At 63.0% G+C, this 23,466-nt stretch overlaps 3 protein-coding genes across 5 annotated transcripts; 1 reads left to right on the top strand and 2 right to left on the bottom strand.

Moving 5' to 3' along the window:
* The first annotated feature begins 326 nt into the window (after positions 1 to 326).
* On the top strand, positions 327 to 11,138 carry ZDHHC9 (zDHHC palmitoyltransferase 9). The gene is made up of 9 exons (XM_005527359.3): positions 327 to 578; positions 7,002 to 7,162; positions 7,699 to 7,857; positions 8,659 to 8,796; positions 8,926 to 8,974; positions 9,239 to 9,341; positions 9,475 to 9,578; positions 9,691 to 9,856; positions 10,572 to 11,138. The coding sequence occupies exons 1-9, from the start codon at positions 412 to 414 to the stop codon at positions 10,674 to 10,676; spliced, it is 1,152 nt and encodes a 383-aa protein (XP_005527416.2). The 5' UTR covers positions 327 to 411; the 3' UTR covers positions 10,677 to 11,138.
* Positions 11,139 to 12,873: 1,735 nt separating this feature from the next.
* On the bottom strand, positions 12,874 to 17,264 carry SASH3 (SAM and SH3 domain containing 3). Of its 3 annotated transcripts, none has more exons than XM_005527489.3 (8): positions 16,909 to 17,264; positions 14,780 to 14,872; positions 14,395 to 14,544; positions 14,169 to 14,316; positions 13,948 to 14,096; positions 13,627 to 13,833; positions 13,277 to 13,427; positions 12,874 to 13,202 (listed from the first exon to the last, which is right to left on the bottom strand). In XM_005527489.3, the coding sequence occupies exons 1-8, from the start codon at positions 16,960 to 16,962 to the stop codon at positions 13,039 to 13,041; spliced, it is 1,116 nt and encodes a 371-aa protein (XP_005527546.1). In that variant the 5' UTR covers positions 16,963 to 17,264; the 3' UTR covers positions 12,874 to 13,038. The 3 variants fall into 3 exon arrangements, with proteins under 3 accessions (XP_005527546.1, XP_014111882.1, XP_087918747.1); XM_014256407.2 differs by having other exon boundaries at positions 12,874 to 13,205; positions 16,909 to 17,263; XM_088062621.1 differs by lacking the exon at positions 16,909 to 17,264 and having other exon boundaries at positions 12,874 to 13,205; positions 14,780 to 16,052.
* Positions 17,265 to 17,397: 133 nt separating this feature from the next.
* On the bottom strand, positions 17,398 to 23,416 carry XPNPEP2 (X-prolyl aminopeptidase 2). Its single transcript, XM_014256422.2, has 21 exons — positions 23,301 to 23,416; positions 22,531 to 22,604; positions 22,335 to 22,445; positions 22,192 to 22,255; positions 21,909 to 22,013; positions 21,696 to 21,782; positions 21,465 to 21,611; positions 21,256 to 21,357; positions 21,086 to 21,167; positions 20,525 to 20,720; positions 20,310 to 20,399; positions 20,098 to 20,207; positions 19,931 to 20,008; positions 19,780 to 19,851; positions 19,619 to 19,679; positions 19,393 to 19,462; positions 19,176 to 19,280; positions 18,809 to 18,868; positions 18,573 to 18,649; positions 18,252 to 18,350; positions 17,398 to 17,978 (listed from the first exon to the last, which is right to left on the bottom strand). Exons 1-21 carry the CDS (start codon positions 23,344 to 23,346, stop codon positions 17,778 to 17,780), a joined length of 2,037 nt encoding a protein of 678 aa, XP_014111897.2. The 5' UTR covers positions 23,347 to 23,416; the 3' UTR covers positions 17,398 to 17,777.
* Between the last annotated feature and the right edge of the window lie 50 nt (positions 23,417 to 23,466).

Genomic DNA, 23,466 nt, shown 5'->3' on the forward strand with positions numbered 1-23,466 from the left:
CTCTCTCCCCGCCGGGTACCGCCACGCCCGCAGAGCCGGGGCTGCCCTGCCCTGTGTGGCCCGGCCCTGGCGCGTCCCCTCCCGGTGCGGAGCCGCCCCGCCGCCCCCTCCCGCCCAGCCGAGGGGCTTCCTGCCCGCGCCCCGCGCCCCTCCCTGGCGGATTCCCACGGCAGCGCCCCTCCCGGGCGCGGGGTTTCCATGGCGACGGCGGCCGCCGCCCCCCGCTCCGGTGCCGCCGCCGCCCCGGTGCTGGCCGAGCCCTCTCCCCGTTCCCTCTCCCGCAGCCGCCGGCCCAGCCCAGCCCAGCGCGGCCCCGCGGGGCCCCGATGATGCCGGGCGCGCGGGCGGCGGAGCAGCAGCAGCAGCGCCCGAGCGTGCGGCGGCCGCTGCCGCCCCAGTGACGGCCCCGCCATGTCGGTGATGGTGGCGAGGAAGAAGGTGGTTCGGAAATGGGAGAAGCTGCCGGGCAGGAACACCTTCTGCTGCGACGGCCGGATCATGATGGCCCGGCAGAAGGGCATCTTCTACCTGACGCTCTTCCTCATCCTCGGCACCTGCGCCCTCTTCTTCGCCTTCGAGTGAGTTCCCCGGGGACCCCGCGGGACGGGGACGGGGATGGGCCGGTGTGCCCGAGGCCCTCGGGCCGGGGAGGGGAGCCCGGCTCGGTGCAGCCTGGCAGAGTGTGGCTCTCCCTATCCAGATCTGCTTCCTCACCCTCGGCAGACTGAGCCTGGAGGTTCTGGGGAGAACGGGCCCTGCCGGAGCCGTGCCGGGGGGTGACGCTGGCCCCGCTTCCCCGTGGGTCACCTTCTGTCTGGGGCTTGGCAGTCCCGAGTGTTCCGGCCCCAGGGCAGCGGGCTGCGAGGGCACTGCTGCTGCTGCTGCTGCTGCTGCTGCTGCGGCCCCAGCCCGCGAGGGCACCTGCAGCCCCCACATCAGCCCCAGCGGGAGCTGACCCCGGCTGGAGCATCAATAAGGAGAGAGTTTGGGGGTCCTGCCAGTGTGAGCTGCCCCCAGGCTGCTCTGCAGCTAGAGCCATGCTGGAATTTGGGAAGGATCCGACCATCCCTTACATCACCTCGGCAGCCTAAAGACCTTCAGCCAAAACCTTTGGTCCTGCTGAAAAAGAGGGGTCTGCCCCCTCCCCTCAGCTCTTCCTGGGACTTGAGTTGGCCTTAGACTAATTCTAAAATCAAAAAACAAGCAAAAAGGGAAAAGCCTGTGTTTGTCTGGGCCGGTGCTGTGGGAGGGGGCAGGACACCCCTGTTGCCTGGCTAGAGGACGAGCTTGGATCAGCTAAACAACTGCAAAACTTCCCTTCCTCGGTCTCCATGGACATGTTTGTGTTCTGGGGCAGCAGAGGGGCTGAAACAGGGTTGGGTAACACAATAGCTCGCAAAGCCAAGAGGAACGAGTGGAGGACCTGCGCTCTGGCTAAGCCCTGACTATTCCTGCAGTTCCAAAAAGCCCTCGGCCCAGATGCTGTCCTCCTCAGCATCGTTCCTAAGCCAGGGAACTTGTTTCCACATTCCCTGGCCCAGTGTGTTTCTCCCTGGTTCCCTGCCCAAATTATCTGTGGCTCAGTCTGAACTCTGAGATACCAAGTGACACCACTCTTGGTTTGATGTTTGGGGTTTTTTCCGTCTGAAAAATGGGGCTGAGCCTTCCTGCCTTACAGGAGGAACTAATAGGTGTTGCTGCTCCAGAAACGCTTACTGCTGCACCAGAAACACTGATTTGAGGGATAATTGCTCTGGCTCCCTGTGGATCCTGTCCGTAGCAGGAGAGTGAACCACATCCCGTTCCGCCGTGGTTGCGCTAGGCTGAGTGAGCCAAGGCTGTTTTCCAGACCCGGGCTGTGGTCAGGAACGTGACTGGAAATTCCTTGAGAAGCCCCTTTCCGTGCTCTGGCAGGCCTGTGGAGGGGTCGCTTGCACCAAGACATCCAGGCCTTGACCTGGAGGGTGGGCTCTGCAGGGGGAATGCTGCTGGGAACAGAATCACTTCTGAATTTTAGTTAAATCATCTGAGGGAGATAAGGAGAAGTGTGGGAAAATCCAAATACCCATTTGATTCTTTCAGTGCAGAGCACCTCGGTGTTTTTTTTTGTTTGGAAGAGAGTGGGCTGTTTTGAACTTGTTTGGGGATTTTTGAATTTGGGATAGGGATGAAATGTTGCCTTCCCAGCTGGAAACACTCCCCAAGGTCTCTGTTTCACTGATCAGGCCAAGATAAGCAGCTTGGCTGCTCGGGAGTCCTGCATGCGTAGGGAGCTTTGGGTGAGGATCTCAGCCTTGATCTTTCACCGTGCTGTCCGTTTGTCTCAGTGTTTGGCTGATTCTTTAGTGTTTGCGTGGGAATTCCTGGTTTCCCCTTAAAGTTGGTGTCTGGGTTGTGAGCGCGGCAGCCGGGGGTGGGCGGAGGAGCCCTTCCCTCGCTGCCCGCTCCCTGCAGGCTGCCTGTGCCGTGTGCTGCTCCATTCAGCTGAATCACTTGCGCAGTGACACCTTGTCTGAGCACGGCTCCTGCTGCCCAGAGCCAGCATCTGGCTGGCTGCTCACCCTGCGCCGGGCTGGGCTCCATCCCCGTGCTCCAGTTACAGCTGAGGCCGGTGGGGACTGGTACCCACGTCAGGAGAAAAGCCACTGCTGTCCCTTCCCAGCGCTGGAGCGATGGCCTCGCTCACGGGGCTGCTGCTGCTGCTGCTGTTTTCCTCCGAGTTTCTCCAGTGCTGCTCCTCGGTGGCCACAGGCTGAGCCACCTCTGCCCTGTGGGTGGGAATTTGTGTGTGTTGATCCCCCAAACCTCAGCGCTGTGTTCTGGGACTGGGGAAATCTCTCCATCCAGGAGCAAACAGGAGCCAGAGGCTGGCAGAACTCAGCGCTGTGCCTGAGATCCGACTCCTCCCTCCTAGATAAGGCACAGGGACAGAGCTGTGCTGGCTCCCGGGAACGGCTCTGCAGCGACCGACCCGAGTCCTCTGCCCAAGGACACCTCTCTCACCACAGCTCCCACGGCTTGGGGCTGCTCACTGCAGAGTCCCAGACCTGTGTTTGACTGGGTCTGCTCCGTAACATATCCCATAAAATACAGTTTCACATCCTCTTGGCATTATTTCAGACTCCTAATGGTGTTTCAGCCCTGTGGTTGGCCACTTAGCTGTGTGCTGTCTGCTTGAGGTGTTCCAGCATGAGAAGACCAGATAAAGCACTTGTAAAAAATCCCTTTAGGAACTGGGATGATGGGATGCAGTGCCTGCTCTTGGGCTGGGAGTTCCCTTTGCAGTTCCTGTCTCTCCTGAAGTGAGTTCCACACTCAGCTGAGGGGAATGGGATTTCTTTTGTCTCTGGCTTTTCAGCACAAAACTTGACATCTGTAAATTTTAAAGGCATGATAGCATCAGCAACACCGGCTCCTCACGGGAAGGGGCTGCTCTTGGATTTTCCAATGCACAGGCATGTTTGTCACTTTGGTTTTCCTACTTTCTTAGCTTTGTAGAGATGAAAGTGTCTCTGTTTTCTGATGAGTTGAAAACACGTACACTGCCCATTGTGTGACTGTATTTTTTAGTTGTGATTTCCAAAGCCCAGAGACCCAAGACTCACAGAGGGGCCTCTGAGCTGGCATAACCTCTGGTTAGATCTGTGTAAAACATGGTCAAAACTTAGATGTGAGTGTTAACGTGAGTTTTCAGGGGGTTTTTAATAATTATAATTTCTCTCAATAGAAGTCAACTTTTTGGTGTCCAGAGTTCAGCTTGTTTTGTTCCTATTTCTGTGGGAGGTGGCTACTCCTGGGGTTTGGATTGACCTTTTTTTCATATGTGGGCTCCTTCTCAGGAGATGACTTCACCCTCCCTGCAGCCTCCACGTCCCCTGTGGCACCCCCATTCCTGGGCGGACCTTGGGGTGATTTGCCTGTGCGGAGATTTGAGATTTTAACCGGGAAAAGAGCCGTAAGATCGGCATAACACGTCTGTGTCACGTGTCAGAAACACACGGGGTGCGCTGTGGCACTGCCAGCAGATGGGGAGAGGTTCCAGGGAGAGCTCCAGCCCTGCCTGGTGCTGCTGGGAAGGGCCAGGACACAGCGTTGTGGTGTGGCCAGGTTGGAGAGCAGCTGCAGTGCCCTGCTGAGGGTCAGGCGCTGGGGAAGGACACGGCTCTGCTGGCACTCAGGCCAGGCACACGCTGGGGCTGTGCTGGGCTCAGGAAGGTTAAACAGGTGACATGTGGGTGAGTGGCACTGCGGAGCTCGTGCTGAGCCCTGCCTGGGACATGCACTGCCCTGTGGCCGTGGCTGCAGGCCCTGTCAGCAGGGCTGGCATGGTGGCTTTCCCCTTCCTCCAGAGCTTTGCTCAATGTGCTGATTACAACAGACCTTCCCACAAGCACCGTTCCTCATGGCACCTCCCAGCTGCTTCTCCCCCTGCTCCCCATTCCAATGATCTCTTTGTTCAGCCTTCCTGCCCCCAGCCCACCCTGCTGTGATGATGACTTGTGATAGTGCTGTTATTGTCTGCTTTTTGGTGACAAAATGCTCCAGAGCACAGATACGGTGCTGGGAATGGGGGAGCAGCATCCTCACATGCCAACAGAGCATCTCTGTGGGCCCTGAGCTCTCCCAAACAAAAGATCTTTAAACGTCTGTTCCTGAGCAGTGAAATGGCCTTTGAGACAAGGCTCAGACTGAAGTTACCCCAGTGCTGGTGATTACCTGAGGACCAGGTCAGGACCTTGTGAGGCTGCGTTCCCTGCTGTGGCTGTGTTCCCTGGAAGTCACTGGGGAGCGAGGCCGGGTGGGCACAGCAGAGGGGGAGGCACGTGGTGGCAATGCAGTTTCACCGTGGTGGGAGCTCCTCTGGCTCTCACCTCTGCCCTCACCTGCAAGGGGCCACAGAAGGCAGCCCAGCTAAGGGGGCTCATGGCTCACAGCACAGCTCACGTGTTTAAACCCACAATGTTCATGTTGTCACACATGAACACAGCACAAGTCACACAGCAGTTCCAAAAGCTCTTGTATCAGCTGGACAAGGGTCAGGCTGCAGCCCTTTGGGGCACACAGTGTCCAGCTTTTCAAAGAAGAATCACAGAATCATTTAGGGTGGAAATGACCCCCAAGACCATTGAATCCAACCTGTGACTGGTCACCTCCTTGTCACCCAGCCCAGAACACTGAGTGCCACATCCAGTTGTTCCTTGGACACCTCCAGGGGTGGGGACTCCACACCTCCCTGGGAAGCCCCTTCCAGTGCCTGACAGCCCTTTCCATGGAGAAATTTCTCCTGATGTCCAACCTGAACCTCCCCTGGCACAGCTTGGGGCTGTGTCCTCCTGTCCTGTCACTGATTGCTTGGGAGAAGAGGCTGACCTGCACCTAAATCCATGTTCTGTGTTCCTAACCCCATATTTCTACCCCAAACGGGCTCCAAGGTTTTTGTTTACTTGCTGACTGACTGGCAGCTGTCCCTGGACTTTGCCCTTGCACAGGGAGTGCAGAGTTATCTTGGGCTGCCTGAAGACGATAAGTTCTGCCCTCCAGTTCTTGGGCTGTGGGCAGGGCTGGGCACAGGGAGGTTGTTTTGGGGAACAGCAGAGTGTGCAGTGTCTGAAATGAAGGATGTTGGTTTAGGGGCCGGGCCCTGTGTGTTGCTGTGGGCTCCCGGTGCTGCAGCTGTGACTGAAGTGTGCTGTAGCTTCAGTGTGCAGCCCTTCTGTCCCTGTCCCACGTGGGGGACAGTGCTGGAGTCAGGCAATGGCCCAGGAAATGTTCCTGCAGCGGGCCTGTGTGCTGCCAGCTGGAGCTGGGGACTGCATTGTGTTTGGGGAATCTGTGGTGGGAATGCTGTCCAGAACGAAATTGTGCTGTGGAGGTGATGGAAATGGCCTCGCTTGGGATGGCAGCCCCCGCAGGGAGGATAATCCCTGGCCCCTCACTGCCATAGCCTGGTGCTCCCATGGAGAGTGACTGTGGAGCAGCAGGAGCCTGGCTGGATCCACCCCTCAGCAGCAGGGATAAAGGGTGGATCCTCGAAAGCCTGGGTGCCCAGCTGCATCAGGAGGCTGGGGAAGGGAGCAGTGGTGAGACATGGCACAAGTGGTGGGGTTTAGGTGGGGTTTCCCTTACGCCGTAGCAAAGCTCCATAGGAACTTCACCCCAACATCAGCAGGGTTTTCTGAAGGAATCAGGGTAAAACACGACAAAACTAAAACGTGACTTCTGCCCAGGCCTCCCACACAGGGAGTTCTGCAGCACCTATGGGGCTGTGGGTGTCCAGGAGCAGCACAGCCACGGTGAGATGAGTCCCATGCTCCCTTTGCATCTCCTCCATCAGTGGGATCAGCACTGTAAACTCCTCACTGGGCCATGCTGCATTTACAGAGCAAACAAACCTTGTTCCCTTTTGAGCTGGGGGAGTCTTGAAGCAGGAGCCTTTCTGCTTTGTTTGGAGTGTTCTAGTCTGTTGTCTCAGGAAAGCCAAAGGAAGCCAGATGTCTTGTTGCATGGGAAAGTTGTGCTTCCACAGGAATCCATTCCTGAGAAGCACAGGATGCACTTAATCCCAGTAATTTCTGTGGTGCTGGAAGCTCCTGCCCTTTGGGGGTTAGCCAAGGATTCCCACCATCCCCACAGGCTTCCATTCCTAATGGCTCTCCAGGTGTGGGGTCCCTGACCAGGCCTTGGGTGCTTCTCCCCGTGGTCCGGCCCATCCCTTGGAATAGGAATGGAATGGACAAGGTCTCTCCAGCCGCTTGTGTTTCTGGCATTGCTCAAAACAGGAGCTGAAGACAGAACAAAGGCTGGGAAGTACCTGTGCCTGGCTGGTGGAAGACATGGAGATGCTGTGATGGTGCCCAGTGGTTGGATGTGCCCAGGAGTGTTCCCCTGTGGGGGTGGGATCAGAAGGATGCCCTGAGCTCTGTGCTCCAGATCCAAGCAGTGCTGCAGAGTGCGCGGGCTCTGGTGCTGTGGCAGCTCTGACTCACGGTCCGTGTCCGCAGGTGCCGGTACCTGGCTGTGCAGCTGTCCCCGGCCATCCCCGTGTTTGCAGCCGTTCTCTTCCTGTTCGCCATGGCCACGCTGCTGCGGACGAGCTTCAGCGACCCCGGCGTCATCCCGAGGGCCCTGCCCGACGAGGCAGCCTTCATTGAGATGGAGATCGGTGAGTGTGGAGCGGCCAGGCTGCTGAGGGCTGGAGAAGCCTCTCTATTATTGCACATTTCTAGGTTACAGTCCCTGCAGAGCTTATCCTCCTGGCTGGACCTCCAAAAGTGAGGATTGCCCCAATCTGCTGGCTCACTGTCCTTGGCCGAGTCTCAAGAAGGCGGCACGATGTACCTGCGTCCCTCTCTGGGAGCTGCTTTCTCTCCCATAGCCGTGTACAAACTCAGTTTGCTTGTGAGAAGGGGTGCAGAAAGCTTGGCATGGTCCCCTTGATCCTTCAGGGAGAGAGGAGCTTTGGTGCATGCAGGTGATAACACCCAGCCCACTCTCAACATGCCCATGAAAGCTCTGGCATCCCTTTTCCTGCCTCCAAGCTGCCAGGTTGGCTCTGGCCCGCGGGAGCGGAGCCGCAGCCTCGGGCTGCGGAGCCAGCGGGCTCGGATCCCGCCGGTGGCAAGGCAGGGAAGCGAGCTGTCGTCCAGGCCCGTCGTGCCGGAGCAGCAGGTCCCATCCATGCCCGCTTCTCTCTGGCAGAGGCCACCAACGGGACGGTGCCGCAGGGTCAGCGCCCGCCCCCGCGCATCAAGAACTTCCAGATCAACAACCAGATCGTGAAGCTCAAGTACTGCTACACGTGCAAGATCTTCCGGCCGCCGCGCGCCTCGCACTGCAGCATCTGCGACAACTGCGTGGGTGAGTGCGGCTCGGGCCGGCCTGCCCCACGCACGGGGACAGGGACAGGGACACACCGCGGCCAGCTGTGGGCACCTCTGGCCCGGGGCAGTGTCCAGGCTGCCTCATCTTGCACTCGAGGAGCTTGAGGTCCGCTCAGAACCCGGGGCCAGGTGGTTCCTCTTTGCCAGGACTCTGGCAATAACCGAGTCCAGCTGCTCTGTGTACGCGTGTGGCCCATTTTTGGGTTCTGCTGGACTCTGGCCGTGCAGGACTGGGGGGGTTCCAGGGCAGAGTTGTGTCTCAGGTGACAGCAGCTCCTTCATCAGCACAGAGGTTGTGCTGTTCCCTGGGGTGCCCTGGTTGTTGTCCTCCTTCTGTGTCCTCCTAACATGTTCAGCATCAGTGCCCCAGGCAGAAATCCCATCCTTTCGGACCCCTTTCCTCCTCTTCAGATTCCCAACCTTCATGTGTTTATGCAGTTTCTTGAACCTTCTCCTGATTATTCCAGGGTAAGAACTTGGGGACACCCAGGCTTTCATCTAACCCACATGCTGTGGTTGTTGTACCCCAGGGAGAGAAGACACATGAGGGGTCAAACTCAAATTCTCTCTTAATGTGCAAAATGATTCATTATAAAGCAATTTTGAACTTTGACCTCCTGAAAGGAGGCCAGGATACGGGGTCCCGACTGAGCAGAGGGTTGAACTTGCCAGTTTGTGTCAGCCTGGGGGATTTTTGAGGTGGGAGCACAGGAGCAAGGCTCTGGAGGTGGGCAGGGCCGTGCCAGGGCAGGGCTGATCTTCATCTTGGCTTCCCCAGAGCGCTTCGACCATCACTGTCCCTGGGTGGGCAACTGCGTGGGGAAGAGGAACTACCGCTACTTCTACCTCTTCATCCTCTCGCTCTCCCTCCTCACCATCTACATCTTCACCTTCAACATCGTCTACGTAGCACTGAGTGAGTCTGCCTGGAGAGCTGGGAGGGAGCGGGGCTGCAGATGGTGCTGTGAAACCAGAGTGATGGAGTGGGAAAGGGAACTGGACCCAGGGGGATGTTCCAGATGAAAAAAATCTTTTTCTGTTGCAGAATCTCTGAAGATTGGGTTTCTGAACACGTTGAAGGAAACCCCAGGGACATATCCTTCCATGGTCCTGAGGGTTTGACTCCTCCAAAACTGGGGGTTGGTGGGAGCTGTGCTGTGGAGTGGCTGCCTAGGCCACTCTGAGTCTTCCCAGCATTTTCCCCTGGATGTCAATGTGGGGAGCAGTTTCTTTGCTTTGGGGAGGAGAATAAAACAGAAAACAGTGGCTAGGAGAGGCAGAGAGGGTGGTGTTTGTGGGGCAGTAACAGGTGGGCTGGGCCTGCTCTCGGGCTGTTCCCAGACCTTAACTGTTCTCACTGTACTGGAGGTGCTCATCTGTTTCTTCACGCTGTGGTCGGTGGTGGGGTTAACTGGGTTCCACACCTTCCTGGTGGCACTGAATCAGACAACCAACGAAGATGTAAGTAGAGCCTTCCTCTTCCTCTGAGCTGTCACCATTTCTCAGTGTGTCGAGGCTGTGCACAGCACAGGGATCTGGGGGCTGGGGCAGGGTGTCCTTGGAGTAAACCTGAGCTTGTGCCCAACTATTTCAGATTAAGGGGTCCTGGACTGGCAAGAACCGTGTGCAGAATCCCTACAGCCACGGCAACATCGTGAAGAACTGCTGCGAGGTGCTCTGTGGGCCCCTGCCCCCCAGGTGAGCTCTTGGGGGGCAGCCTTGACCTTTGTCTTCCACCAGCCCTTCTGCTGGGCAGAGAGGAGGGGTCTGGGGACACGGGGGTCTCTGATGGCGTGGTGTGTTCTTGCAGTGTCCTGGACAGACGGGGAATCCTGCAGCAGGAGGAGAGCACAGCTCAGGAGGGGTCGTGCCTGCGGGGACCCGGCACGCAGGAGCCCCCGGCCACGCAGGGCCCTGGGCAGGCCCAGGAGGGTGGCATGAAGCAGCAGGACGGCAGCATTCCTCTCCCCAGTGCTGTGAGTGATCCCCTTGGGAGCTGGAGGGGCTCTGGGACAGTGAGAGAAAGCTGAAAGTGTGACTTGGGAAGGACAAAACGATAGGAGGGGGCAGTGTGAGAGGCTGCTGCTGAAAAGCTTGTTTTCTCTGACCCTGGAAACCAGCGTGTCTTGGTTTCCTTGGATTTCCCCAGAGGAGATCACAGCTGGCTGCAGTTTTGGAGATCAGTCCTGCCATGAGAGCACTCGGGAGCTGTTGCCCATGGAGCTCAGCGGGGCTGGGGAGGGCTGGGAGGTTGCAGACATCCTGTTCTGGTGCTGTGTGTGAGCTGCAGGGCTGTCCCTGGGATCTCCATCCTTGGAGAAAGCAGTTGTGGCCCTGAGCAGCCTGCTCTGTGTTTGAAATTAGTCCTGCTTTAAGGACACAGTTTGACAGGGGGCCTCCAGCACGCCCTTCCCACCCGAATTATTCCATGAACGTGGTGAGAAATGGCTCGGCTTGGGCATGAGCTGCCCTTCTCTGGTGGACACAGTCCAGACACTTTTGCTGGAGCAGTGAAGAGCTCCAGCTCTTCCTGAAGCTGCTGTTCTGCCTGTTGGCTGGCCCCTGGCTTTGGTTTCTCCTTTTCCCAAGGCCAGCTGAGAGCGCTGCCCGTGGAGGAGCGCTGGGGCTGCGGGCTCAGGCTCTGTGCCAGGTCTGTCCCTGCAGGTCACCGTGTCCCCTCTCTCTCTCCAGGTCCCTGCACCGTCCGTGGCTGACACCGAGAAGCCAGAGGAGAAGCAGCGAACGCCTGGGGAGCTCCCGGTGCCCCCCCCGGACGCTGGGCGAGCGGAGCACTAGCATCTGCTTGGAAGGGAGAACTTTGTTGTTTTGTCTAATCAAAGCTGGAAGTGGTGGAGGAGAGGAGAAGGGCTGGATGGCAGGCACCCGATTCCCCATGGCCATTTTGCTTTAGTCATTACTCACGGCGGTGACACGGGACGGCGAGCGCGGGTGGCACGCCCTGGGCACCGCGGGCACTGCACAGCAGGGCTGCCTGGGGCCGGGCCTCTGGCTCTGCGGGCTGTCCTGGGCACTCCATCCCGCCTCAGGGCTGGGGCTGTCCCTCTGCCCGGCCCAGCCTGCTCCCTCCTGCTGAGGAATCCCCGAGGAAGGGGAAAGCAATGGTGGCAGCAACGTCCTCGCTCCCCTCCTCCCTCCTTCCTCTCATCCGTCGCGTTGTTTCGTGGTTGGCGTGGCAAGGCTTGTCAGGAGACAGTTTGGTGGCCCAAGGACCCAAACAAGTGGGGAGTTCTGCTGGCAGCGGTTTTTAAGTTTCTTCCTGTGTTCCTTTCCATGTGATGTAACAAGGCAGCAGCTATGAGGGGACCCTCCCTCCCATCCTGCCCTGGATGGTGCTCACAGCACCCTGGGCTTCGAGGGAGGGAGAGGGCAGCCGGGCTGGGCTGGGCTGCAGGGAGGGGTCTCCTGTGCCAGTGGCTCCTGGCTGCTGCTGGGTGTCCGCACTGAGCCCTCCCCAGCTGTGGCACAGCAGCTGTGCAGAACCTCAGCCCCGATTCTGTGTTGTGTTATTGCACCCCCGTGTCCCCCCCTTGCCTTCCTCTGCTGTTCTCAGCCATCCTGGACTGGCTTTGGGAGCCTTGCATCTTCCCAGGATTGCACCAGCTGCCCGGGGCTGGGCCGTGTGGTGTCGGTCACTTCTGTCCTCAGCAGAGGGGGAGAGGCTGGGGGATGGTGGGGGAGCTCTGTGCCGTGGCCGTGTCCTCGTCCTGCACTGGCAGGAGCTTCACTCACACCTCTGGGATCCCCGCAGAGCTGGCTGGTGGAGGAGAGGCCATTCCGTGCCCTGGCAGCTCCACAGCCCTGGCTGCAGCGCTGGGCACTGCTGTTCCTCCCCACGGGTGTGTGCTGGCTGCTGGGGGTGTCCTGCCTGGCCAGTCCCGTCTGTGCGTCCCTGATGCTCCTGCCTGGCAGGGGGAAATGGCTGCTGCTCCGTCCCTGGCCTCCCGTGCCACCCTGCAGTGGTGAGGAGTGGGCACAGCCAGACCCTGCTCCTGCTGGAGCCTGGCCTGTGCCCCCCGTGTTCCTCCTGTGCCCCCCATGTTCCTCCTGTGCCCCCCGTGTTCCTCCTGTGCCCCCCTGCTCCTCCTGTGCCCCTTGTGTTCCTCCTGTGCCCCTTGTGTCCCTCCTGTGCCCCCCACACTTCTCCTGTGCCCCCCACGCTCCTCCTGTGCCCCCCACACTTCTCCTGTGCCCCCCACGCTCCTCCTGTGCCCCCCCTGCTCCTCCTGTGCCCCCCCTGCTCCTCACCCGGGCTGGCAGCGAGGGCTGTGCTGTGAACATGGCACTGCCCCCTCTCCGGGCTGAGAGGGCAGAGCTGCCACAGCTGCTCCCAGCTGGAATGTGGCAGGGAAGGAGCCCTGGCCGCTGCAGCCAGCACAGCCCCATCCCATTCCAGCCCCGTGGCAGTTGCCCCAACATGCTGCTGACCAAATCTGCAATTCGGTGCGAAAAAGTGTAATGTTTGGCTCTGCTGCTCCCTGTTCCAAGAGGTGTGTGGAGTGCTGCCTGCCAGGACCTGCCTGCACGGGTCAGGGTCTCCAGAAGGAAGGAAAGGGTCGGGTGAGGGTTGGATGTTCTTTATTTTTTTATTATTATTTTTTTTTAATTTTAAAACAATGAAGGAAACTTAATTGGTTTGAAAATGGCTGAGCTGTAGCCCCTGCGTGTCTGTGCTGCCCCAAGCCAGCTGCCTCTTCCCCCTGCCCCGTGCGATCCCAGGACTCCATCTCACACTTCCAGGGTGTTACCTGTGTCATTCACATCTTGCTGTCCCCCACGGCAGGTGCCGGGAGGGTTTCTGTGTGTCCATGCTGACAAGTGACAGCGTCCTGGGCAGGCTTCAGGTGCCTGCAGACACGGCTTCCATCCCCAGCTCCCTTCCTGAGCCTGCCGGCAAACCTGGCCAAGGCAGGCAATGCCTGCGGTGTCTCGGCGGGGAGCGGGGTGCCCCGGCGTGCCCAGAGTCCCTGCCCCGGGATGCAAAATGTCCTGGGGCATCTCGTGCCCACCCAGCATCTGGCTCTGGTGCAGGGGCCGAGCCGGGGGCCACCACGAGGGCTCCCCTGTCCCCTCCAGCAGCCGTCCCCTCCAGTCCAGCCCCGCCGCTGGGGCCGGAGCGGGAAGCGGCGGTGCCGGCGTCTCAGGGGGATCCTGCCATGGACGGAGCCCCCAGCTCGGCCTCCTCCCGGCTGCCGTCCAGGGTCTCTGATCCCTCGAAGCAGCCGGAGTCGCGGGGAATGTCCCCCTTGGGCTCCGAGGGCGATGGCAGGGCGTCGGAGGTGTCACCATCCTCGGGCTCGCTGCCTGCTGGCAGAGGGGCCGTGGCGTTAGCGGAGCTGCCGTGCCCGGCCGGGGCTCTCCCACCCCCAGACCCTTACTGTCATAGTCCAGGAGGAGCTCGGCGGCCGTCAGCAGCTTGGCGCGGTGCTGGGGGTCCGTGATGTGCAGCTCGTTCAGGTGGGTCTCCCGCAGCTCCTTGAAGTCCTCCAGGGTCTGGTAGCCGTTCAGCAGGAGGGTGGGGGTGTGTTCCTGTGTGTGGAACGGGGCTTGGGTGGCTCCCCCCGACCCCCCGTGCTGGCCTCTGGGGTCCACGGTGGGCACCTGCCCCCACAGCGCCCAGAAATGCCCCACGTGTCCCCTCTGTGTCCTGGGTGGGAGGACCCACACAGAGGGTGGAGAGGGGTCGGTCCCACTGCTGGCACCCGGTGCCGTGCTGGCCGTCCCTCACCTGCAGGTTGATGCGCTCCAGCAGCTCGTGGAGGGTCTTGGGCTTGAGGCGCTTGTTCCGGCTGGAGCCCCGGCTCCTGCGGGCAGGGACCGTCTCCTCGGGGATCACATCCACGTAGATGAACTTGAAGGAGCCCACCCTGTTGTTGAGCAGCCCGGTCCAGGTGCCCACAGGTGGCTTCTCGATGATGCCGATAATGTCCCCTTTCTAGGCCAAGGGACACGGGATGGTGGTGGGCACAGCCTTGGGGACAGCCGGGGACCCAGCTCAGGGTGTCCCCAGCGTCCCCCCCTCCCCAGGGCCGCAGCGGCCGTGGCTCACCCGCAGCTTCAGGGAGTCCTTGTCATAGGGGCTGGGGGTGAAGTCGGTGTGGACACGGGCCCGGCCGCAGAAGGGGCCAGTGTAGGCTGGGACGGCCTCCTCCAGCTGCCGGCTGTCCCCGGCATCGCCAGGGCTGGCAATGTCGCTGCCTGCAGACAGGAGGGGGTCAGGGGTGCCCGGCTGGGGTCGTGGGGCCACTGTCCCGTGGGGGCCGGCCTCACCGCTGGACATCTGGCGTCCGAGGGCCGGACGCCCGTCCTCCTCCTCGTCCTGCTCCAGGTATGACAGGGGCACCTTGTCCTGGCTCTGCTCCTCCACGCTGCCGGCTGGGGACAGGGGGCACGGGGACCCCTCCTCCTCCACCTCTCCCTGTTGGGGGTAGCGGGCTCAGGCCGAGGGAGGGGGAGCTGTCCCCGCTCACCTGTCCGTGTCCCCAGCCCCGCTCACCTTCCCCTCGGCCAGCGCTCTCACAGCCGCCCTGCCCATCTTGCGGTTCATGGTGCGGGAAATGACCGCCCGCCACTTCCTACCCAGCTTCGTCCCGCTGCTCCGCACGGCCTCCTCCGGACTGCCGCTGCTGGGATCATCCTCAGGGATCTGCCAGAGGGATGGAGAGTGAAGGCAGAGCCCCCTGCCCTGGGCAAGCCTCGGCAGGGTCATACAGGGCTGTGAGATCCCAAATCCCACCAGCGCTGGCAGCCTGGGGCTGCTCCGTGACACACGGGCCCCTGGTGAGAGCAGGAGTTTTGGGAAACCGGCCCTGAAATGGGCTGTTCCCGGGGGAGCAGGATGTGTCAGGGGGTGCTGCTGCGCGGGGGTGCTGGGAACTCACATTCTCCTCCAGGTTGAACTCCTCACTTGACACGGGGGAGCTGACCTTGGACTTGCTGAAGTCCTTGAAGCTGCTGGAACGCTGTAGGGAAAGCTGGGAGCAGGGGCAGAGGTGTGAGGGGGGACATGGAAAGGTGGGAGATGGGCTTCTTCCTTCATCCCCTGCCCCAGCTCCCCTCCGCCCTTTGGGCAGCTCTGCCCATCCCAGGGTGATGCCTGGGTGATGGCTGGGAAGAGTTTTTTGCTCTTTTCCAGGAGCTGCCATGAGCCATGAACTCCCCAGAACTGGGATGTGGAGCTCTTGGTGCCCGTGCAGCTGCTTGGCACAGCATTCCCAGGGCAGGGACGCTCTGGTGTAGAGCCTGGCAGTGCCGTGCTGGGAGCAGCCCAGGGCTGTGCCGTGATGCCACCCTGGCACGTGGGCCAGGACGTGGGGGGACACAGGGCTCGGCAGTGCTGCAGCTCCTCTCAGCACAGGGCAGGCAGCACCAGCAGCTGCAGGACTGAAGGTTCTCCGTGTTTTCTGCCTGTGAGCGTCACCCCACAGCCCAGAGAGCACACCCCCAGCATCACCAGCTGGCTTGGTGCCACCTCCATGCCTAAACCATTAAAGCTGGTTCTGGATCTCAGTCCTGGTGCACCTCTCTGTCCCTGCCCTGTTGAGTCTTTCCTGTGCCCCCTGCCTGCCTGCCTGCCTTCCTCTGCATGGCCTCAGGTGCCTGTCTCACATGGAAAGGTCCTCCCTGCCGGGTCCTTGGTGCCAGCACAGCCCCATGTCCCAGGTGTCCCTAACCCCGGATGGCAGCACCAGCTCACACACTGGGGCACGGTGAGCTCGGCTGCCACCACCAGCGCTCTTGAGGCCCTCGGAGCACAGGGCACGGCGCTCGCTCTGCCACCGCCACAAACAGGCATTTCCGTTCTCAAGCAGCTCCTGTGGTGGCTGAGGCCCTTCCCAGCCCTGCACAGCCCGGCTCGGTGCTGTCCCCTCTTTATTCTCCTCCTCACAGCATCCCTGAGCACTCGGTTTTGCCTTTCCCTGCAGAGGGCTGGCTCTCGGTGCGGCACGCAGCTGCACACCCGCTGTGGCTTTATGCCAGCTCCAGGTGCAGCTGTGCAGAGGGGATGCTGGCTTTTGCCTTGCTCCCACCCCAGTGCCCTGAATCCACCAGATCTGGGTCCACTGAACCCCGCAGGGCTTCACTGCTGAGATAAAACAGCTCTGAGATGGAACTGCCCGGGGCTGGAGGAGCCATGGAGAGGCTGGCAGTGGGATGTGAGTCAGGGGGGCCGGGCTCTCCCGGAGCAGGGCAGGAGGGGGAAGTGAGAGTGGCTGTGGCTGGGAGAGGGCAGGGGATGCCCACTGGGACTGGCCGGGCTGGATGGGCCACCCCCGTGCAGGACTTCACCCAGATTTGCTGCGGGATCCTGGCAGCAGGGAGGAGCTGCCATGGCAGGGTGTGTGCCCGTCACGGGCAGGACGCTGCCACCACCACTGTCCCTGCTCCCCGAGGTGACCCGCTGATGCCAGCCCAGCAAATCTTGGCGAGAGCCGAAGTGCCGGCTGGTGCGAGAACTGGCGGGGGACGAGGAGCCGGTTTTGGCCCCCACTGGTGACTTCAGCCTCCAGGCTTGAGCCCCAGGGCGGCACACGGCCGTGCCACGGGCAGCTGGCGCTCCTGCGGCTCCCGGTGCTGCCGGAGGAAGCGGAGGATGCACGTGACGGAGCTGCAGCCCGACCGCAGCACCTCGGTGCGCAAGGGAGCTGCTCAGAGAGCCGCCACCGCAGCCACGGCCCCCAGGAAACGACAGGAGGCCATGGAGGGGGCCACGGCTCCCCCAGCACAGCCCCGCGGGCTCCAGCGGCACCGGAGCCGGCACCCGCCCCGATCCCGGGAGCTGCGCATCCCAGCTGCACCTCCCGACGGGATGGAAGGCAGAAAGGGAGGTGGACAAGGCCGGTACCACCGGTACCACGCTCTGGCGAGGACACAGTGGCAGCAGAGACGAACTGATGGCAGGGCGTGCCTGTCCCCCGGCACCGGCCCTGCCGCTCGGCACCCCGGGGCAGCTCTGGGTGCGCCGGGACACGTGCGGTGCCGAGGGCACCTGGATGCCACCAGCACTCACCTTCCTGTGTCGCGGCTCCTTGTCGCCGGCGTTGGAAGGCTTGCGGCGCAGCATGGCTCGGGCCGGTGGCGAGGGCTCAGCGTCCGGCAGCGGCGAGCACGGCCCGGCCCGGCCCGTCCGTGCCGAGCCCCGGTGCCGAGCCCGGAGCGCACAGGAAGCTCTGGCGGTCACATGAGAGGCGCTGCAGCCGTGCTCGGGGTGGCTGGCGAGGCTCGGGCTGGGGCAGGAGGAAGGAAACCCTCCACCGAGCTGCTGCCCTGCCCGGGGCCCCTGGGCGGGGACGGTCTGTGCGCCCTGACACCTCTGGGCCGTGCCGCCCCTCGGTGATGCTGCCCTCGCCCATGTGCGCTTGGGCTTCGTGCGTTCCCCCGTGCAAAAGGTGACGGTCCCCATCCCCTCTGTCGTGCCCACCCCTGTGCCTGCTCATCCCGCTGGGATGTGATGACGGCCAAGCCCCTCTGCGTGACGCTCGCTCTGGGATGTCCCCTGTACCCGCAGGTCCTCCCGGCTCGGCATCACCCCGCTCATGCTCATGGTCACCCCGCCGCTGGTCCCCGCGGGGACATTCCTGCTTGGGCTGGCTGCCTCGCATCTCCTCACTCCAAATCCTCCATTTCTGCCCCAGAATTACAGTCCGCCCAAATCCATCTCCTCGCTGTCGCCTCAGGGCTGGAGCGGGTGGCACGGGCAGAGTCACAGGAGCGGGGCCGGGAACCAGCCCGAACGAGGCAGCACATCGGGCACAGCGGGGCCCGCCCTGCTCATGTTTAATCACAGACCAGCGAATGGAATACCCCCAAAAAAGGGAAGTGAGGGTGAGGGAAGACCTCGCCCGTGGTGGGATGGATGGCGGTGCCGTGGGTGCGGGGTCAGGCCCCCAGCCCGCTGAGCAGCACCGGGAGCAGCGAGGCGAGGGCCAGCGTGCCCGCTGCGGCGGTGCCGGCGCTGCTCACCGGGAAGGGCTCGGTGCTCTCCTGCAGCCAGGCGTGCGCCTCCTCCAGCCGCTGCCGCCGCAGCTCCGGCCCCACGTGCGCCCGGATCCTCTCGTAGTAGGAGTTCAGGTACCGGATCTGCAGCCACGCACCACGGGGAGCTGCGGGGGTGGCCTGGATGCCGCCCCCACCTTTGACCTTCCCCGTCTATCTGCCCCACACCCTGAGCACTGGCTCCACGTGACGAGCTCATTGCCCCTCTTCACCCATGCATCCATCCTTGCTCTGTCCTCATTTACCCACTCCAGCCTCATGCCACGGTCCTGGATTTTTGCTGCATCCACCCCCCCAAAGCCCCTGTGCTGACCTCGCATCCCTGCTCTGCCCCCCACCCCGAGCACGCCCCCGTACCTGCTCTGGGGACAGGAGGCTGAGGTCGATGAGGTTGCGGTCATAGGGCACCAGGGACACCAGCTCGAAGGTCAGGAAAGGCCCCTCCTCGCTCTGGTGCTGCACAGACAGGTGTCATTGGGTGTCCCCTACCCCCTTGGCATTGTCCCCACCCCTGACTCGATGCAGGCCCCCACGGGGTGCCACCTTGTCACCCCTGTCACCCCTGCCACCCCTGTCACCCCTATCACCCCTGTCACCCCTGCCACCCCTGTCACCCCTGTCACCCCTATCACCCCTGTCACCCCTGTCACCCCTGTCACCCCATCCCCACTGCCCTACCTCAGTCTGTGCCTCCACCACAACAGCGACATCCTCAATGCGGATTCCGAACTCGCCATCCTGATAATACCCGGGCTCTGAGGGTTGGAAACAACCCTGGTGAGCCCCCAGCCCCAGAGGCTCCCCCAGCCCAGCCAGTGGGGCTGGGTCTGGCCCCTGAGTGGGGCTGAGAGCTGGCACTGGTTGGGCTCTGTGCCCAGGGCTGTCCCGGGGTGCCAGGGGGTGCTGGCACGTACCGATGGAGGTGAACATGCCGGCCTCCAGCGGCACGTTGTTGGACTGGAAACCCACGGGCCCTGCAGGGACATGGGGCAGGATGAGCTCGGGGGATGGCACAAACTGCAGCGACACCCCAGCAAGGACCAGAGCCACCAAGGCAAGGGTCACTACAAGGACAAGGATCATCCTGGCAAGGACCTTGGGACCACCTCAGCAAGGATCACGGGGCCACCCTGGCAAAGACCACAAGATGTTGCAAGTAGAGATTCCCCTGCCCCTTATAGAGGCTCTGCTGGCTGATGAGAAGCCCCCAGTGAGCTCCTGTCCTCGTCCCTGTCCCTGTTGCTCAGCCCAATGCCCAGCACCAGCACTGGTGGCACCTACACTCGTGGACTGAGAGGAAGTTGCCGATGCCGTGGCCGGTCCCATGGCCATAGTTGAGTCCAACGTCCCAGAGTGCCCGGCGGGCGAAGGACTCCACCGTTCTCCCTGGGGAATGGAGAGGTGCGATGGGGGCCAAGGAGCCTATGGGGTCCCCCGTGCCCTCCTGCTCCCTGTGCCAGGGATTCTGCACAGGTTCTGCACTGGGCTCAGCACCCACCTGCTGTGTTGGATGGGAAGACGAGGCGGGAGAGGTCGATGTTGCCCATCAGCACACGGGTGTACGCTTCCTGAGGGGCACGGCGGGGCTGAGTGCGGTGGTGCCAGACAGCCACCCCTGCACATCCAGCCCTGGCCAGGACCGAGTGCCACAGGGGGTGCTGGGCATCTCAGGGGTGTCCTGGGCAGAGCAGGGGGATCCTGGCTGCCATGGGAGGGGTTGGTACCTTCTGGAGCGGGGTGGGCTCGCCCCAGTGCACTGTACGAGTGATGTCTGTTGTCCCATCCCTGCAAGGGGGGGACATGAATGGGGCTGATGCAGCCCCAGTGCTGGCTTTGGGGGCCCCTGGATGTGGGGCAGTGGTGGGGGTCTCTGTTCAATACGCACAGGTATTGCCCTCCGGTGTCAAAGAGGTACATCTCTCTCACAGACAGCGTCCGGCTGCTCCCGTTGGAGGGGCTGCAGGGGAGGGGGGTCAGAGCCCTCTCCCAGCTGCCCACTGCCCACCGGCCCCTGCCCAGCGCTGCCCCAGCCGTACCTGTAGTGAGCCAGCGCTGCGTTCAGCCCGCTGGCAGAGATGGACTGGAAGCTGGGCCCGTGGCTGTGCTCCTGGGCCCTGGAAGGCAGCAGGGAGGGAGGGAGGGAGGTGCTGGGGGTCCCCGGCTGCCCTTCACTGGGCAGGGCAGGCCTGGGGGCAGCACTGACCAGCGAAGCGCATCGATGTGCTGAGCCCCCGAAAACTCATCCACCTGCCCCTGCGGGACCTTCTTCTCCAACCACAGCAGGTACTGGATGACGGCCACCGCGTCCCGGACCTGGGGGTGCCCGGTGGCAGCGGGGAGGGGGCGTCAGCACCCTGCTTCCTCCGGTGTCCCCCCCGTTCTGCGGGGGACTGTGGGGAGGGGGACAGCCCTTACGTGGGCAGCTCGCAGCATCTCCTGCTCGTGGGCGTTTTTCACAGCCTTGGCCATCATGACAGGCGAGTAGTTCTCCTCCAGCAGCTTCTCCTGTGAGGGCAGGCAGGAGGTGGCACAGCCACCCGTCCCCTCAGGCCCCAGGGGCGGCCGCGACGCCGTGACACGGGGCCGTCCCCGAGCCCGCAGGAGCCAGATGCCCCCGGCTCGGTGCCCACCTGGGGGATGATGCCGTAGAGGCCGTAGGTGGTGTACTCGGTGCCCAGCCACACCGTGACGTTGCCCTGGGCGTAGCGGCGCAGGTGGGCGCTCACCTGCCCGTAGTCCCGCAGCTCCACGCACAGCGGCCCCGGGCAGCCCGAGAGCAGCGAGCCCCGAGCCGCCTCCGAGAGCCGCCGCTCCTCCACGAACAGGCTGCGGGGGGAGCGCCATGGGCCGGGCACGGCCGTGGGGTCACCCGCCCCCCCGGCACCCCCAGCCGGCAGAGAGGAGCGAGCTGGAGGGCTCAGAGGGGTTGCCGGGCTGGGAATGGCAGGAGCTCGGGCCGTGAGGAAAGGGAGTGTGCCGGGCCCTGGAGTGGGCTGGGAGCGGGGGGATGGATTGGGAAAGATGTGTGGCTCAGGACGGTCAGTGGGGCTGGGCACAGAGGATGGGATGGCTCTGGGGGTAAGGGGAGACGGGGCTGAGAGAGGGTGCCATGGGGGCCGGCTCGGGAAAGGAAAGGTGGAAGGGGGGTGGGTGGTGAGCCCCCTCCGTGCCCACAGGGACGCGCTGCCCACCTTATGGTGGTGTTGGTCAGGAGGGTGTAGGAGTAGAAGACGGGGTTGTAGGGGATGTCATCTCCGCGGAGGTTGAAGAGCCCTGCCAGGAACGAGACCTCTGCGGCTGCCGCTGCCCTCCCAGCCCCTGGTTGGAGCGCACGGCCCCTGCCGGTCCCGGGGGTACCTACAGGCCGTCTCCTCCAGCCCCGACAGCAGCACGGCCGTGGGGCGCCGCACGTGCTGCTCCATCCGCTGCCGGATCCCAGCCACCTTCTCCTGCCAGCTGCTCCCTGCCAGCCGGGCGGGCGGGGGGCTCAGCGCGGGGCCCACCGCGGGCCCAGCCGGGGGGGCTGGGGGAGAGCGCCCACCCAGAGGCTGCGGGAGGCTGGGGTCAGACCTGTGAACTCTGCTGGCAGGCTGTAGATCTCGCTGGAGGAGGGAAGGGGTCTCTGGTCACCCCACGCCTCATCCACAAGGTTGGTCTCGAGGGGCAGCAGGGTCCGGCCGGAGCCGTGCAGGGCTCGGCTGTAGCTGTTCCAGGTGTCTGGGGATGAGCAGGTTTGGTCAATCCGCACCCAGGGGATGCCCTCCCGCGGGCGGGGTGACCCCCAGGACCAGCCGGCCCTACCGATGGAGAACAGGAAGGGGTCCAAAGCGACGTTCCCCTCGGCAGGAACCGCTCTCACGATCCACATCGCGATGGACTCGATGGAGGCTGCAGGACAGAGCTGGGTGGCACCGCCAGTTTGCACCGTCCCGCCCCACGCCGAGCCCAGCCGAGGGGCTGGGGGGTCCTGGGATCGGGGAGACTCAGCAGCCCCCCCATCCTGCCCCCACTGACGTGTCCTCTGCAGCTCCCAGTTGCAGTCCAGCTCCCGCTCCGCCTGGGTCCAGTAGCGGCTGTCAGTCCACAGGGCAGCCGCGTCCTGTGTCACCACAGCGGTGCCTGGGACAGGGGTGGGGGCTCGGGGTCACCGCCTTCTCTCTCCCTGCAGCCGGCAGGGACCCCCAGAGGCTCCCGGGGAGTGGAACCGTGCCATGCACGTGGATGCCCAGGAATGAGGAGCGGCAGGCAGGTACCAGCCCCCCGAGCGGCGAGCCGGGGCTCCGGGGGATGCTCTCACCTGCAGAGCCGGTGAAACCCGTGAGCCAGCCCAGCCGGGCGTCCCGCTCGGAGATGTACTCGCTCTGGAGCCGGGATGGAGCCGTGAGATGTGGCCGTGGGCAGGGAGAAGGTCCCCGGGGGCGAGGGGCACTCCCCCCTTACCATGTGGGCATCCGTGGAGGGCACGATGTAGGCGTGGGTGCCGTGGGTCCGCATGAGGCTCCGCAGAGCGGCCAGACGAGCCGTCGTGTTGGTGGCCGTCGGTGGCAGGTACTGGTGGCACAGAGACGTGCTGGGACCGGGGGGGACCCCACGCAGGGGTCTCAGGAGCAGGGAGGGGCAGCAAGGCGGGGCTCACCGGTGGGTCCGCGGAGCAATCCCGGATGTCATTCCTGGTGGAAGGAGCCGGTGGTGCCCTCCCCGCAGCACAGCCTGTGGGCACGGCGACAGCCGGGAGCCTCGGGCTGCAGCCTGGGGACCTGCTGGCCCTTTGCTCCAGCCCGGAACCGCACCGGGCAGCTGTGACCCTCGTCCCCCGCCCCGAACACCATCCAGCGCTGGGGCTTTTTGCAAATCCCGGAGTTTTAGCCCCAGGAATAGTGGATGAAAAGCCCCTGGTTCAAGAGGAGGTAAATCTCCCGGTGCCTGTGGTACAGTGGGACCACCAAGGGGAGCAGCTGGTGCCCAGCACGGAGCACGGAGGGCTGGCAGGAGCCTGCCCGGAGCATCCCAGCACTGGGGCTGTGGAAGGGACTGGCCGTGTCCAGCAGGACCTGACCTCTCCCCAGGGCTGCTTGGCTGGGGTCCCACCGCCACTCCCTGGGCTCTCCATCACCAGCTGGCACCTGGCTTCTCACTCTGGGCCAAGGGCACACAGCTTGGGACAACGCATGATGGGGTCATCCTCAGCGTGAGGGGCCTTGGGGACCTGGTCTCTGCACCCTGGGGATCTTCTCCTTACCTGTCACCTGCCCCGGGCCCATCCACAGTCGGGCTCCTACCCCGGGGTGGACCCAGCCCTGCATCACCCAGAGCTGCGGCTGGGACATCCCACGTTCTCCACATCTGGTTCCTGGGGGTCCCAGATGTGCCATCCCACCCCAGCGCCCTGCCCACCCTCTGTCCTACCGTGGAGCAGGAGCGCCCAGGCTGCGATCCAGAGCAGGGGACACATGGCTGTCCTGGCCAGGGGACACCGAGGGGACACTGCGTGACCGCTCCCTCCTCCTGTGCCTTTGCACGGGGGCAGAGGAATGCGGAATGGGAGGGACGAGGCCCCAGCAGACACTGGGCG

Source organism: Pseudopodoces humilis, chromosome 15 (genome assembly GCF_049639895.1).
Source record: "Pseudopodoces humilis isolate 2021_Gansu_Grassland_sample_001 chromosome 15, ASM4963989v1, whole genome shotgun sequence".
In the NCBI taxonomy this organism is placed as follows: Eukaryota; Metazoa; Chordata; class Aves; order Passeriformes; family Paridae; genus Pseudopodoces; species Pseudopodoces humilis.

What these genes read in the sequence shown, in the direction of transcription:
- ZDHHC9 (XM_005527359.3), top strand. Translation starts at nt 412, where the DNA reads ATGTCGGTGATGGTGGCGAGGAAGAAGGTGGTTCGGAAATGGGAGAAG. An exon ending in TTGAAGGAAACCCCAGGGAC is followed by an intron (nt 8,975 to 9,238) that starts ATATCCTTCCAT and finishes AACTGTTCTCAC; the next exon opens with TGTACTGGAGGTGCTCATCT. An exon ending in TGTGGGCCCCTGCCCCCCAG is followed by an intron (nt 9,579 to 9,690) that starts GTGAGCTCTTGG and finishes GTGTTCTTGCAG; the next exon opens with TGTCCTGGACAGACGGGGAA.
- SASH3 (XM_088062621.1), bottom strand. Translation starts at nt 15,043, where the DNA reads ATGGCAGCTCCTGGAAAAGAGCAAAAAACTCTTCCCAGCCATCACCCA. An exon ending in CGGACGCCAGATGTCCAGCG is followed by an intron (nt 14,097 to 14,168) that starts GTGAGGCCGGCC and finishes TCCTGTCTGCAG; the next exon opens with GCAGCGACATTGCCAGCCCT. An exon ending in AGGACTCCCTGAAGCTGCGG is followed by an intron (nt 13,834 to 13,947) that starts GTGAGCCACGGC and finishes CCCTTGGCCTAG; the next exon opens with AAAGGGGACATTATCGGCAT.
- XPNPEP2 (XM_014256422.2), bottom strand. Translation starts at nt 23,346, where the DNA reads ATGTGTCCCCTGCTCTGGATCGCAGCCTGGGCGCTCCTGCTCCACG. An exon ending in GCAGCGCTGGCTCACTACAG is followed by an intron (nt 19,852 to 19,930) that starts GTACGGCTGGGG and finishes CCTCCCCTGCAG; the next exon opens with CCCCTCCAACGGGAGCAGCC. An exon ending in CGGCATGTTCACCTCCATCG is followed by an intron (nt 18,650 to 18,808) that starts GTACGTGCCAGC and finishes TCCAACCCTCAG; the next exon opens with AGCCCGGGTATTATCAGGAT.